This window comes from Limulus polyphemus, unplaced genomic scaffold, assembly GCF_000517525.1.
Source record: "Limulus polyphemus unplaced genomic scaffold, Limulus_polyphemus-2.1.2 Scaffold1637, whole genome shotgun sequence".
In the NCBI taxonomy this organism is placed as follows: Eukaryota; Metazoa; Arthropoda; class Merostomata; order Xiphosura; family Limulidae; genus Limulus; species Limulus polyphemus.
In genome coordinates this window covers 87,492-103,741 of record NW_013667247.1, presented here as the reverse complement: position 1 = coordinate 103,741, position 16,250 = coordinate 87,492, and the positions used below count along the sequence as shown (strand labels likewise).

General features: G+C 30.7%; 1 protein-coding gene across 1 annotated transcript in view; it reads right to left on the bottom strand.

Moving 5' to 3' along the window:
• Positions 1-2,715: 2,715 nt before the first annotated feature.
• Positions 2,716-16,250, bottom strand: part of LOC106464391 (guanine nucleotide exchange factor DBS-like) — a 73,878-nt gene continuing 60,343 nt past the window's right edge. The window contains exons 18-24 of the mRNA XM_013924522.2: positions 15,218-15,415; positions 12,592-12,693; positions 11,729-11,807; positions 9,749-9,830; positions 7,009-7,255; positions 6,407-6,629; positions 2,716-5,933 (exon numbers count right to left, since the gene is read on the bottom strand). Coding sequence (XP_013779976.1) covers positions 5,848-5,933; positions 6,407-6,629; positions 7,009-7,255; positions 9,749-9,830; positions 11,729-11,807; positions 12,592-12,693; positions 15,218-15,415 — 1,017 coding nt within the window. The 3' untranslated portion in view covers positions 2,716-5,847. The remainder of the gene's footprint in view (positions 5,934-6,406; positions 6,630-7,008; positions 7,256-9,748; positions 9,831-11,728; positions 11,808-12,591; positions 12,694-15,217; positions 15,416-16,250) is intronic.

The following is a 16,250-nucleotide window of genomic DNA, read 5'->3' as shown; positions in this document are numbered from 1 at the left end:
AAACTACAAGACAAAACATAACAAAATTTCTATTGATAAAGTTTTATTAAAACAAGTTTTAATTTACAAAACACCTGTAGGCATTCTGGAAAATAGTTTGTAGTACTTTTTAAAGTTAATGATCTTCACAGATCCCTACTGTCCAATGGAGTAAACTGAGAAGCTCATAACAGTTTTTAGTTGATTCAAATTAGGGCCAGTGAGATCAAAATTTAAATACAAAAATGTTGTTGACCAAGTTGTTGACAGAATTAGAATTTCAAAATCAATGATTCATTTGTGAGAGAACAAATTACAGAATCACACTGATGATTTATCAGTTCAAACTACATTAACTATAAAATAAATGTGAAAAACTTTGCTCAAAGTTAGAGGTCTTTTTTTTCATTTTTTAAACAGATATTTTAATAACTTCAATGGTAACAATTTACTTAGTGCAGACAGCATTACTAACCTTCTAATAATATAGACTCTGTCAAACAACAATGATCAATATATTGATAGATGTTAACAGCTAATCTGTATCATTGTTTTAATTATAATTATCATAACTAAATTTGCACAAGTCTGGAGTATGCTTAAAATTAGAGTTTTTCCATGAGGAAGAGTTACCAAACAAAAAATGTGAGAGAAATATTAAATAGGGGTTGGTAGTATTGTTCGGTCACTTTCACACAATGTACTACTATGGTATTTAACTTGGTTAAGATATTTAAATATGTATTAAGAGTATTCTCCGAGTCACTTCACACAATGTAGTGCTGTAATATTTAACATAAGTGAAGCAAATATGAGTTTATAAGTGTTATTCAAGTTATTTTGCATAACATATAATATTGTAGTATTTCACTTGATTGAAATATTAAATAAGAGTCTACAGTGTTGTAAAAGTCACCTTGCATAATGTACTGCTATAGTATTTAATGCAAGTAATGTATTAAAAATGGGTTAATGGTGTTGTTCAAGTTAACTCATGCAGTGTATACTGCATTAGTGAAGTATTAAATATGGTTTAACAGCCAGTGGTGGATATGGAAATATTTCACTCCTGGAACCCTGTTCATGTGGAGGCTTGCCCTAGACAAATTTGAAATTAGATACACAATAAAAAATAATCAGTTAGTTGTATTATGTTATATAACATATATTGATCATATACTGTTTGAATTAAATTTTCATACAAGTGTATTACAGACAACTAGCAAGGTGTCTGTCGAAATTCAAAGTCACTGACAAACTTTAATATTTTGTTTGTATTCTTTTTAAATGACTGGTCCATACAGCACCTAGTAACAATGAGCTTATGCACATTGGTGAATTCAAGTTTAGAGGTAGATGAGCCCTTTCAAAGAAAATTATATAACTTCACTTATGTAAAAATGCATGATACAATACTCTTAAGCTTTTTTGTCTTTCTATAAACTTGTTGTGCTGAATTCTTGTATATCGAGAGGGTTAAACAGAGTTCTTTTGAAGAAATATGGTATGGCATGACCCATCTATTTTCAAACAGTTCTTTTGAAAGAATGGGCCCTGATAGAGAAAAACACTTAGTTTTTATAAATCCTCAACCTAAACTTTGGTACTTCATTTAAAGTTAAGCTCCATGTAGTAACCAAGTTATGACTGTCTCAACAGCATGTGAAAGAAAGAGAATGCATGGCAATCATATACATATTTATATCAATAACTGCATTAGACACCAAGTAATGACAAAGAATAGCTTGACTGTACTGGTAGACCTTGTATTCTTTGGACTAAGGGATTATGAACATTTGCTGTAACAAAAACAGTGTGATGCCACACTGTAACCATATACATATACCCATCATTCCAACTAGTGAACTAAACTGGTATTGTACAGTAATGGAAATTTACATATCAAGAATTAGGTATTACAAAATGAATGCTTTTGTACTTTTTGGTTGTTGTTTTTTTAAATAAATTTTGTTTTAGCAATTTATTAAACCAAGACTACTTTTCACAGGTTCTGGGGTGTTCCACTTGGTAAAGTCAAAAACATTTACTCCAAGATATTGGTTTCAGCACATTTCCACCACTGTTGATAATGTTCATTCATTCACATCACATATAATGTTGTATTACTTAACTTGATTGAAGTATTAAGTAAGAGTCGATAGTGTTATTCAAGTAGTATTCAAATATGGGTTAAGTGTGTTGTTCAAGTCACCTCACACAATGTACTACTGTAATATTTAGCTGGGGCAAAGTATTAAATATCAATTGATTGTGTTGTTCCAGTCAACTTGCAAAGTGTACTGGTGTAGTATTTAGATAAGTGAAGTAAATATGGGTTTATAAGTGTTATTTAAGTCACTTTGTACAACATATAATACTGTAATATTTCACTTGATTGAAACATTTAAATATGGGTTAATAGTTATTGATGCTGTTCAAGTTACTTTGCACTACATACTGCTGAAGCATTAAGTCTGGGTTGAGTCACATCAAACAATATACTGCTGTAGTATTTGGTATTCAAATCTTTTAAGTATATGGAAGCCATAACACAACTAAATCTTTCACATGTATGCAATAATAGTAAAAAATAACAACTAAATTTTTCACATGTATGAAATAATAGTAAAATATTTTTATATTTTTCTAAGATTGTATAATACATATGCAAATAAAGACTTTTTTTTTACTGAAATGTACATCGTGAAAAAAAAATTATGTGACATTATATTTACAATGAAATATTCTAATGTTTCTAACTATACAATTAAATAAATGAGGCAGTACGAAGATATATATATATAACAACACAATGACTGTTCAAAAGATTACTAAAATTATTGTATCTGAAAGTCATCCATAAGTGCATTAGGTTTTGGTTTCACATTTCCAGAATATTACTGGTATGATTGACACTGTTTGAAGTGCACTTCTGAGATGTAATGGCTAAGATTAGTACAAAGATTGAAGAAATGGGAATCAATGAAAAAGAAAAGTAGTATTTGGGCTATATTATATTTACTCCATAAAGAAAGATGGTGTAATTCTAGATTTTTTGGTAGTTCTGGCTTACAGTACAATCACAACCTACGGAATTGCATATGTAAAAAAAAGAATTCTAGCTCTACCTAAATTTTATTATGCAGACTGAAAATTACTGACAGTTACTGTCAATATACAGGTATCACAGAAAAGTTTACAAGTACTAAGCTGTATAATAAATTAATGAATGCAAAATGCAAAAATCCCTTTCACTGATAAATCTTGTACTGATTATCATTATCTGTTTCAAATGTGGATTTCAGTTGAAAGTTTAATAATACATACCTGTTAGAAGATAAAAATAACTCTTTTTAATCATAAATATTGTATACTTTACAGTGGAATATTTGGTTCACTACGTTCTGCTTTATTTTTCTAAAATGTAAAATGAGTAGTTCTTGAAAGTAAATTGTGTTCAACACAACCTATATTCTTAACGCACTTATAAACAATGTGAATGTATTTCCATAAAAATATCTATTCTGTGTAATTAAGTATTTTTATCAGCAGTTACCAATGGTCAAGAATTAATAACAAGTAATTAAGTATTTATCACTCTGACCAACAGTTCAACCAAAAGTGTAATATTTTGAAATGTAGGAGGCATTGTATAGAATGTGTGACACTAACACAATACCAACCCTTTCTTTTATCCAGTAGGTATAATTATAAATAGCTAAACAAAAAAATCTTCCCACACTAATTGAAGCAGATAGATTGGATATTCTGTTGTGCTAGGAGGCAGGAAAGGAAGGGTGTAGGTACAATCTCTCAAAAGAGAATTTCTGATGAATATGTAGCTTAAATTGTTGATGGCATTTTTCTTAACCTTCAATAAAATTGGGGTGAAAATTGAACCTACCGCAACTCTTTGCCTGACAACTAGACAAATAAAAATCAACAAAATACAGATAGGTTTACTGAAAAGAAGGGAAAAGAAATATTTTACTGTAAGTATAATAATATAAGCTTTCTTAACAAGCTATTATTTGACTACTATAGTAAATTTCATTATAAATGTTACTAGTTCCTCTCTATAATAGTAAAAAGAAATTTCAAGAGAAATAGCTTCTAGTTTCAATAAGAACAGTTTGAATCTGCTGCAATGTAAAAATTTCTACCCAACACAATGGTAGTGTATACAAAAGAGTGAGCTTGCAAAATGGTTACACAATTTGAGCTCAGTAAGAGAATGAAGCAGTTGAAAAAACTGTAAACTCCTAAATCTATACAAAAACGTTTTCTTAAAACATCACAGTGATTTTAAAAGGCATACAGTCATCTTGAGGATCTAAGATTCATGTACATTTTCTAATGAGGAGTTTAGAATGTTATCATCAGAATGCCATCTAATTTATTAAGTCAATACTAACGAAACAATTTTAGTATATATAAACTTTACAATCCTATATCATATTCAAATTCAGACTAGAGTAATGATACTAAAAAATGTCACTAGATGGCATAACCAATATTAAGCCCTAGATTCCCAAGATGATAGTGTGCCCTTAAACTTCTGTACATACTTTATAATTCATAATTAACTAAACATTTTCACATTACGTGAAAAAAAAAATTCATTCAATTCAGGGAAGCATATGCCAATCTCTGTTTTATCCTGAAATATTCCAAACCAAAATCCAATGTAATCCTGTGGATAAAATAGTGGTATTTCGTTGACTGAATGGATGAATGTGTTCAAACAGTGATGTTATGCAACTGTACTAAAGTCTTAAACGTCTTTGCCACAAGGGGACGGAAAACTGAACATCTATGGAAGATGAACTCAGCATCCAGAAAGCTGTTTATCACAAAATTCAAGGCAACATTTGATCAAACAAAAAAAGACCATGATGTTGATTTTCAGTTCCTTCCACTGAGTTTTACTCCTAATATCAGATATTTTAAAATAAGCTTTTTAACTTGGTATTAATTGTTTTTCTGTGATCAAAGAGTATAGTTGTTAGTTACAAATATATAGAAAGTAGTGGCGTTATGAAAAGTTATGACTCAGGTGGCATAGCATAACTAGATCAAACTTTACAACTGATGTTGATGATCAGTCCAACTATGTTTTTGAAGAACCATTAAATCCTTAGCATTAGTTAAGAAATCAAGCATCATGCAAAACATTTTTAAAAGGCAACAAAGAAAACTGTTTTTCTTTATAGATAATATTCAGTAACAAGTGATATGAAAAACATTTCTAAAGAAGTTGATTTTAAAGAACAAGAAATGTGATACCTTTTTTTTTGGGCAGTACAGAGTAGTAGTAGGCAGTACAGTAAATTATAGCATATGGCAGTCTGAACTTTCAATACTACATGATAAGTCCCTTCTGTAGTTCTGTTAAAAATAACCTACTTACAGAACGATTAGTTCTTTGGAGTGAACTGATAATCGACAAAAGTCTGTTTTCAGCCCTAAAAGGACTTAATGTTTTTATACAAATATTAAACACAATACTATAATACATTAAAACATACTTTTTACCAGATGAAAGAAATACACATAATATGAAGTATCTATAGTGTATAAAAATCAAACATACACAAAATACTATTTCCTTTCACAATATTTGAGTAAAGCAGTTCCTAGTGTGGGGTAGGAGAATTCAAATAACAAGGACATCATCAACAGAAAACAAAGATTAGATGATCAACAGCTGGCATACATATAAACTGTTCAATCTGCAACAAGTAACTTAATTCTTCATTATCATTTGTAATGAAATAAAAAACAATCAGACTTTTATACCACTTCTTGCCAGTCAGTGGTTTTTCACTATTATCCACAGAGTAATATATAACTGCTTGGAAAAGTCCTTTACGAAGCTGATGCACCCTCCAAACTGACAGTACTAGCAACGCTTGTTCTACTAACTGCATGATAGAGGCTTCCACTGCCTGAATCTTGAAATTAAAGCAAAAATCAAAAATATATTTTTCAATTTCAGTTTGAATTTTTTTTTTTCATTAATTTAGTCACAGATGAGAATCACAATTCCTATGATAAGTATAACTGTGTTGATTCTGTAACTCAATAAATTCTTAATTGATATTTTGACATATATATATACACTCGAAGCAGAAAGAGATAAATAATAGTTTTTGCAGATACTCAATTAGATTTGCTATTGTTTCTTTAAAAACTAAGAAAAGTAATTTCCTTTTATAAAAGATGTATAAAAAATACTAGGAAAAGTAAGACCACTATGAATGATAATGAACTTGATAAACACTGTACATAAAATGTGATAAATCAAAAAACTGAAAAGACAAAAAAGCAACTACATATATTCATACTAGTAAATGAATTATGATTTTTACAGTCCAAATGACTTTGGCTGTATCAAGTTTTTGGAAATAATTTTAGGATATCATACCTTGACTGCTGACTGAAGGTGTAGAGTGTGAGCCATATTTTCCACTTAGTGGTCCAAGATACATAGCTGGCACCCAGCCATGAGTCCCTATTTCCGTGACTCTTACATACCACCAGCCAGCACAACCCACTCGCTCCACTTCCACAACCTGCCCTTCAGTAAGAGAAGCTTCACCAACATCTACAGCTTCATAATCTCCCAGGGCTTGATAAGAACTTCCAACCTAACATAAAAAGTAAATTATCTAAACCAAATCTGGAATATATCTAAAAAAGTTTTGATAAAATGCTGAGCAAACTCACCAGAAAAAATACTTGTAAAATGGAAAAGTAATACAGCACTTATATTTTAAATGTCAAAAATTTAATTGTAATATTTGGGTTATAAATGCATAAACATGAAAAAAAGAAGCTCCTGTATTGATAAGCAACACAAAAAATAATACATGCATATATATAATGATATGCTAAACAAAATATTTATCCTTTCATGCTTTCAATATACACATGAAGTGTCAATTGGGTTTAAATACTTAGATGACAAAATTAAAACTCATTCATGTTTTCTGAATGTAAAATCTAATGATGCAAATTGTTGCTTACCTCACTTCTACAAACAAACATATCTCCATCATCATCTTCATCTTCAGTCTGTGAAAAGTCATCAGTCGACCATCCATCATCATGATTTTCTGAGTATGAAACGCTATTTGTTTTGTAACCATGGTATCGTATTGTGGGCAGTGTTGCTCTCCGCTCCAGCTCGGGAACATGTTGAACAATAGGTTGGTTATTGTTGGTGACTGTTGGACAATTGTCCCAGCTAAGGCTGCCAATTGTGTTTCTTGATCTTAAAGTAAATGAGACACACTTGAAATTTGAGGTCAATTCTATCACATAATAATAATTATTAATCTCTAAAAATAATCTCTTAAGGGAGAGGGACTGGAGACTGAAACTTATATATATATATTAGCTTGAGTACCCGTCCCCTGGACATGGACCCAACAAATCTTTCATGCCAATTTAAATAAAGATCCACCAACAGAGGACAAGGTAGTTGTAAAAAATGCAAAAACACCCATAAAAACTGCAAAATGCAAAACTGAAAATTTTTATGTATCTCCCCATGGACCCAACAAACCTTCATGCCATATTTGGTGAAGATCCACCAACAGAGGGCAAAGTGTGGTAAAAAATGCCCATAAAAACTGAAAATTTGTATGTACCCCCCATGGACCTAATGAACCTCCATACCGATTTTGTTGAAGATTCATTCACACCCTTCGAAGTAGTTACATGAACATACAATAGATTTATACAGATACCAGAAAAGAAATATATTTTGCTGAAAAAGGTGATTAATAAAAATGAAACAATATAGAAATGACTTTAAAAAGATTAAGAAACTCTTTATTTATTGCTGTTAATTTAAAAGAAATAAATAAGATAATTCAGTCATTTTTAATGGTTTTTCAGTTTGGTGTTTATTGTAATTTGGCATATAAATATGTGGGGTGTTTTACTTTTTTTGTATCTCCTACCTTTAAATTTGAACCTCTGATCAAACCATGTTTCTCTGTGTCATTTTTTTCATTTTAAGTTATTTCCTACCAGTAATACATAAATACTTTTAAGTAAGCCTTAAGATTCAGTCTCTCTCTCAGGTTGGAGTTAACACCTGATATTAAACATCACTTCTTTGTGTGACGTACACTATTTTTTTATACTCTTCTTCAACTCTGAGTATCTCAACCACTTTTCTCTGTATTTTCATAAGACTATCAGCTTGTATATCTCAGAATTTGTTTAAGGATAAGACTATTCAGTTGGCATAATTCTTAAAGTTCTATTTGCTGATTAGGGGTGAACTTTCTTTTTTGTTTCTTCTGGTACCATGAAAGCTGACAATTGTATCTAATTTTGGTGAGGTGGCTGTTGCTGGTGTTTTCACAAAGAAATTGACTTCTGCAAATCTCAGGTCCACTAACTACTCAAATCTTCTGAAAACTGACAAATGGACCACAGAAGAATACTGAGACGTTTTTTTTTCAAAAAATATAATTCAGTCATTTTTAATGTTTTTCTCACTTTGGTGTTCACTGTAATTTGGCATAAAAAGCAAAATTTTGAGCTCCTCCTCTATGTTTGTACATAAAACTAGTCTACAGTCTTGCTCACAGCAATTATTTGGTTTGAACAACATCTTGGTGATATTCATGTCCTATTCTTTCACTCTTATACATACTAGAGTTTTACTGCTTTAAAGACCAGGTCCTGTGCTACCAACAATTCATTATTAACAATTGTTTAAATCTATACAGTTTGATTTTGTTGTTGCTTGTTCACAAATCTTTGATTAATAGTCATCTTCAAGTCTTCCAGTTTCTTATTCTCTGTAGTTGTAAAATGTAGGTTTTATCAGTTTTCATTACACTGCTTTCAGCACCTTGAGTTGCATTCATTACCTCAGCTGAGGTTAATTTACTCATGGAAACACAAGCAATAGCTGCCTCACTAAAATTAGAGAAGATAATCAGCCTCTGTGATATCAGAAGAAATAAAAAGCAAAAGCCCATCCCTAATTAAAAATGACAACTTTAAAAAATATGCAACTGAATGGACTTATCACAAAACAAAGGCTGAGACATACAAGCTGATAGTTTATTAAAATACAGAGGAAAGAAGTTTAGACACTCACAGAGTTGAAAAAGAGTATAAAAAACAGTGTACCTCACACACACAAAGTAGTGATGTTCAGAGAAGCAGCAATGCTATTCCTTCCAAGACCAAAATTATGTTGAACATTATAGATTTTCTGCAATAATTTGGATTTTTAAACTCTACGTGGGTTTTTCTTCATTTAATTGTCACACATAGACACCGACAGTTGGCATTCTATCACTACAGAACATCACTTCACAGTGCAGTGTTCACATACAAGGTAGTTAATTTAACTTGTTTCAAATTCCAACTCCAAGTTTTTAACTTCTAATTCAGAACACTTATTCTAAACATCTATTTGAGTCACAGGGTGATAAGTCACTTTCAATCATACTATAATAAGTCATTCACACCATGATAAGTTATGACTTTAAATAAAACAGTACTGTAAATTTTGTCTTAATTGTTCTATAAAATGAATACTTATGAAGTAGTGAAGTTAAACAAACATAGGTTGGTAGTCCACAGAATGATCTTACTTTATCTGCCATTTTTTACCATGAGTGTTTTCTTTTTTCAGTGCTCAACATTTCTCATTCAACAGTCTCATTAAGTCTTTATAATAATATGAACAGTTAAGTAAAAAAAGAAAAGAAAAAAAGCAGTAAAACTGCTTTACCTATGGAGAGCACTTGAAACTGCTGTTCTTGTTCCATTATAAATGTTTGGGACTTTTTCAGTGTGTTGTTTTCTACTTTCACCTAAGATAAAATAAAAAAAGACTTAAAATGAAAAATCAACACTTCTACAAGCAATTAATCTTTTTCTTTTCCAGCAATTCTCTTATTTAATTTTTAAGCATTACAAAAACATTTTGACATAAAAACATTAATCATGTTACTACATGTAACTTTGAGATAAATGAACTTTTAAATAAATCATGGGTAATTATAAGAATGTTTTGCAGTTCAATACATCATATCTCACAAATGGTATGGCATAGAGAAAAAGAAGTTGCACAAGAAGATGCAATGCATCTGTGTAACAATGAACATTACAGCAGCATTGCACAACTCTTCTGGTATGTTGACTATTTTCAATAAAATTGCATTCTTGCAGTCTGGAACTATGCAAGGCTTCTCATGGTACATGTGCAAATTCAGGTGCTGACAGTTCCTAAGAAAAAGCATGATCCAATAACAAAGTCAGCTGTGATACCATACCATGCTGTCACCTTAGCATCATGGAAACATGTAGCAAGTATTACATTTGGATTAGTTTCCATCCAGATAATGAAGTTGTCCATGTTGACACTTCCAATAAGAGTCATCAAATTTCAGTCATGGGCTTCCACAGGGAAGGTATGAGAAACATAATTCTTTCTTTATTCATTCAGCATATGTATATGAATTTCACAATTTCTCACTACTTTACACCCCTTCCCCCGGAAAAATGTCTGCAGATGCCCATGTTTCCAGTCTTGACAAGAACTGCAATGTAAAATCAACATGTTGGGTTATTGTCTCTTTCATCTTGTAAGGAAACACTTGCTATGTTGACTGAAAAGCTTTACAAACAATTGTAATTGGCAAATCCAGAAAATAGGTGACATCATGTGCATGCTGCACCCATGTGCATTTATGCAGGCTTGTTTTACCATGTTATGGCTGACCTCAGTGATAGTTACAGTAGGTGCTGGTGGTCTGCCTGTCAGAGACTTATCAACTTGCACAAAGAAATATTGGAACAAAATCCTCCACAGATGTTATGCACTCTATGGTATTCACTGAGAGCTGCCTCGGCATTGCATCCAATAGTGTAATAACATTTCATTTTTTCACCTCTCTGCACATTTGTCAGTTTCATGTTGGTTGAATGACCTGTACTGTAAATGAAAGGCCCATTTGCACCCATAGAAATATGCATAACTACTGTGGCCTATGAATTTACATGATAACCTTAACACCCATGTGCAATTTCACATTCCTATGGCATACTGTTTGTGAGATATGAGGCAATGAACTATGAAACTGCACATGTAACTTTGAGAACTAAGAACTGATGAAACATAATTATGCTTCATGACATAATAAGTTCAATTTTATCATTAACTTAACTAAATGTACCTTTAAGATCTAGGAACTGTTGAAACAAAATCATATTTCATGGCATAAACAACCTAATTTTAATCAATAATCTTAGAGAATTAATTAAATAAATTAGATACATGTAGCTTTTAGATCTAGAAACTGTAGAAAATAATCGTGTTCCACCATGTAATAAGTTCAATTTTATCACAAATTGAAGTTTCAATCAATTAACTAAATGTAGATAGGAGATCTAATAATTGATCAAACAAATAATTTTTCATGGCATGATAACTTCATTTTTATCAATAACCTAAGTTAATCCCATCCTAACTTTTAAATATAAAACATAACACAACAAAACCTTCTACACAGCATTTGTAGTTCACTTTCAGGAACAGCTTAAGTATGAAACAATATTTTTAATTATTCTTAAACTACCGTAGTAAATCATTCTTCATTAATATCTGAGCTGAAAAACAATTTGCCACAGATATCTTCAAACTACTGTAACAAAATATTCTTTAACTCATCTTTAATGTATTAATACCTTGAAATAAGAAATAATTTACCTTTGAGATCTTCAAATTGCTGTAGTAAAACCTTTTTGATAGTTTTCACCCATGTATTTTTAACCTCTAAGGAAGGTGCCTTAAAAATTTATATAAAATAACAAGATTTTATAAAAGCATATGTGTTAAAAGTTATATCACTTTTCATGAGCAAATTTTTGTAACTTTACAAGTGTAACTAAGAGTCAACTGAAAAATAATTCTAGTTTTCAAAAGGAATTCATGGATTATATATATGACTAATAATTCTAACTTATGACAAAGAAGCAAAGCAAAAAATACTTTACTGTGATGCTTTCAATGGAGAACATCCAATGAAGGATAAAAAAACAAGCTATCTATGAACACTTTAACCCTTTCACTGTGCAATTAATTTTCACGCTGATTCCCATAAAGTGTCAATTATCCACCAAAACATAAAAGTATGAATTTGACTCTTTGTATTACTTTTTCAATATTGAAAGAAGCTGTATTTTCTATACCTGACAGTAATATTCTTTGAAAACCATATTGGATAGTGAAAAATAATGATTTAAATTAAAAAATTGAGGAAAATTAGAAGAAAAGTGTTCTCCAGTAAATGGCATAAATATAGACAAAACTAAGTCAATAAAGATCCAGGTTTCATGGCATAGAACACAAATGGCAGCATGCATGCAGGTTTGGCAATTGTTTCAAGTACAGGGGGTATTCCCACATGTTGCAGTGGAGGGAAACATTTTTTGGTAGCCTTGGGGTAAATCCAAGTCAGTGGGTACAAATGTTTATTAGGATATATCTGAACTACTCAGAAAAAAAGTTAAAATATGCATACAAATACAGTTCAATTAACCCTATTTATTCTGCTTCTCCAGTCCACTTACCTGTATAATAAAGACTTGTGACCTTCCATGTAACCAGACTTCAAATTTTTTACTGTCTCCTCGTGAACTTTTAACATTTTCTGTTAAACCAATTTGTGAAGTCTAAAAAAGTTAACAAAGGAACAGTATTCTTTACTTTTGTAAATCACTTTATAAAATATTAGTTAAAATATATAAAGAAAAATAATACTGTTGAAAGCATTTAATTCCAGAATCCCTATATAATACCCCAGACTAGTAAATAAATTGGTTGGGGCTAATGCTGCTACTACTACAAAACATACTGGTAACACTTGGAACCACTTAATGGCTTTAAAACCATCTAATTTCTTCCATTCAAATTTCAAAATCTTATACTATTATTTGCTTCAATTTTTAGGTACTTTTAAATGAACACAATTTTCATGTGACAAGGAATCCACTTGAAGTAAATACGTATATAGTAGAGATACCTGATATGGGTATTAAAAACTTTTATTTAAAACACAAAACAAGTAATAATATTTCACCCTCCTTGCCCCCCAGTGGCACAGCGGTATATATTTGTGGACTTACAGTGCTAGAAACTGGGTTTCGGCACCTATGATGGGCAGAGCACAGATAGCCCATTGTGTAGCTTTGTAATTCAGTTCAAACAAACAAACAAACAAATCAACCTCCTTGGGTCATCATTAGGTTAAGAATGATTTTTGAAAAAGTGACCATTATTGATCATGTGTTATGAGGATGATATGTATAAGATTGTAGGGAGTATTGTATATAGTTAATATATTATATACTAGTGTACAGTCTGTCAAAAACCATCTCCACCTCAAAGTATACCCTAACCTCACATTTCATAGTTAACTGAAATAAATAAATTTTGTGAAATTAAACTTGAAAAACAAAGAGGCAGAAAAGTGCAGTCGAAGCAGTCAAATGTCGATAAATTCCTTTGTGAACCAATCAAAATTAAGATCATTCATGAAATTAATTTGTGGTGTATTCATGGAATAATTATTGGTAAAAATCGGTTAGATTGACAATTTCTAATATATAGAAATGACAGTGCGTTTTGGTAATACTACGTTCCAACAATGGCTTTTATGTCATGTTGCTTAGCAACAAAAGTATAACCTAATATTGTTGTTAGTCCATGTACTGAAAGTATAAAATGAAATGTATAAACAAAACTGGAAAAATATTTGTTGATTTCTTAATTTAGGTCTCCATTGATTAAAGAGGTTTGTTTTTTTATTAAAAATGTTGGTGATATAACAGAAAATAGCTTAACTCAGAAACGATTTAAGTTTAAAATCGAACTGATGTTTTTTACTTTCATGATACATTTTATGAGCGTGGCTCTAGACAAGGTGAACCCACACTATGTCTTTACTTTAGGCTTAGTATACCAACACTCACTACACTTATAAGGTTTCATGCCCCCCTTTCACAGTCCCCTTGCACCCCTTGTCACTAAAATCATAATGGACAGACAGTAATCAAACTATTCTATCTGGATAAGTGCATTTTGGGTTTTATGATTCCTCCTGTTTTGAGAAATCAAGCATGACGTGACACACATACTGGCATTTATATAAGTTATTTGGTAGTTAATAGTGTAGTATCTTGTGTGAACACGTGTAAGGAAAATAATTAATATAGGTAAAGAAATGTTCCTTGGTGCTGGTTCAATGTGAGTTTAAGTTTTTGCATTAGAAGAGCTTCTTTAATTTTTCATTTCTTTATTTTTGTTTCTTTGTTTAATATGTTAGTGTTTTATATGGTTATGTTGTGTTTATTTAATATACAGTGTTCAAAAACATGGGAGGGTGTTTTTTTGTGTTAATTGAATCTAGTTTCAATATTTTGGCTTGTTTCTCCAATATAGAAATCATGGTAGTCATTGCATTATATCTTATAAATAACAGCAACAAAATAACTAACATTTTTAAAAAACTTATAACTTTATTCAAATTTATCCAAAAAACCAGGTACCAAAATAAAATCTATACTATGTAAAAACTACACTGACAAATATAATACACTGTTAACTACCATATGTAATAGATTAAATATATACAATGCCCTCTATAATCTTAAACCTATCATTACTGTTCCCATGACACGTGATCAATAATGGTCACTTTTCAAACGTCATTCTTAACCTGAGGATGACTTAAGATGGTCAAAATGTTGTTAGTTGTGTTGTGTTTTAAATAAAAGTTTCTAATACCCATATCAGCCATCTCTACTATATATATTAGCACCATTTTGTTTAATTCAAAAGCTGAAAATAAAATATAACTACATGAATGAGGAACCACTATTTCCATCTAAAGACTTTTGTTGGGATTGTTATTATCCTACTTAACTTATCAAATATAATTATTTTATGCATACATATTTGCTTTTAACAACACTTGCTCTTTAGTGACTCAGCAGTAAATCTAGGGGCTTATAATGCTAAAAACTGGGTTTCAATACCAATGATGGTAAAGCACAGATAGCGCATTGTGTAGTTTCGAGCTTAATAATAACAAACAAACAACATTTAATTCACACATACAAAACTATAAACAGAAAACCTTCTTACTGCAGACTAAGGTGTACAGTCTGAATTGTAAGAGAAATATAAAAATTTTACCTTTAAGGCATTTTTAAATGCATAAGTAGGATGTTCATCTCGTCCACATTTCTTGGTAAGTAGAACAAGCTGTTCATATAAAAATATAAAACGTTGCTGTGGTTTAAAACGGAGATCTCTTATTCTGTCCTTTTTTTTCTCCATCCAAACACTAAAAGGTCCTTGTAATAACAGTTTACCATAGTCAGCAAGGCTACCCTGTAATATAAAAATAATAACTGATATCACAAAATGAAACCTTGAATATAATGTTTCAACTTAACCTAACATAATATTTTGGGACAAAATGGGATCTATTCTTCATCTCGACTATTCCAACCTCAAAACTAAATTAAAATTATTAAAAAATAATAACAATAATAAAATTTTAAACTCAAGAAATGAAGGATAATAACAATAATTATTCCAGGTTTCAAAAATAGAAATTATGAAACTATAATTACATTAATTGGCTTAAATTAGTTCTTTTTTTTGAACACAGTATATTTGAAGTGTATAATACTCAAGCAAACATTCTAAAGGAGTTTGGAAAAGAGAGGGCTAAAATAATAGTCTGAATTTTGCAAGTAGAAATCACTACTAAAAGTTTTAGAAATTTAGATGGAAGCTTATATTGAGACAAAATTCTTTTATCAAATGGGTGGTTCATTTGTGAAACAATTTGTCTAACGGGGTGATATATAACATAACATTTGGGACAACATGGGACCTATTGGTCCATCTCAGCTGTTCCATCCTCAAACTAAATTAGAATAAAAAAAATTTAAACCTAGCTCTTTTCATTCATATACTTATCAAACTTTTTCTTAAATTCATTTAAATTTACTGCCTCTACAACATCTGAAGGCAATCCATTCCAAAGGCCAACCACCATGTTAAAAAAATAAAACTGTCCTAGCTGAAAATGACTCCTACCTTGCCAAAATTTATTTTTGTGTCCCCTAGTCCTACTATTCTCATTGTTAAATATAAAAAAGAATGATACATTAACACTGTCAATTCCATTTACAATCTTAAACACCTCAATCAGATC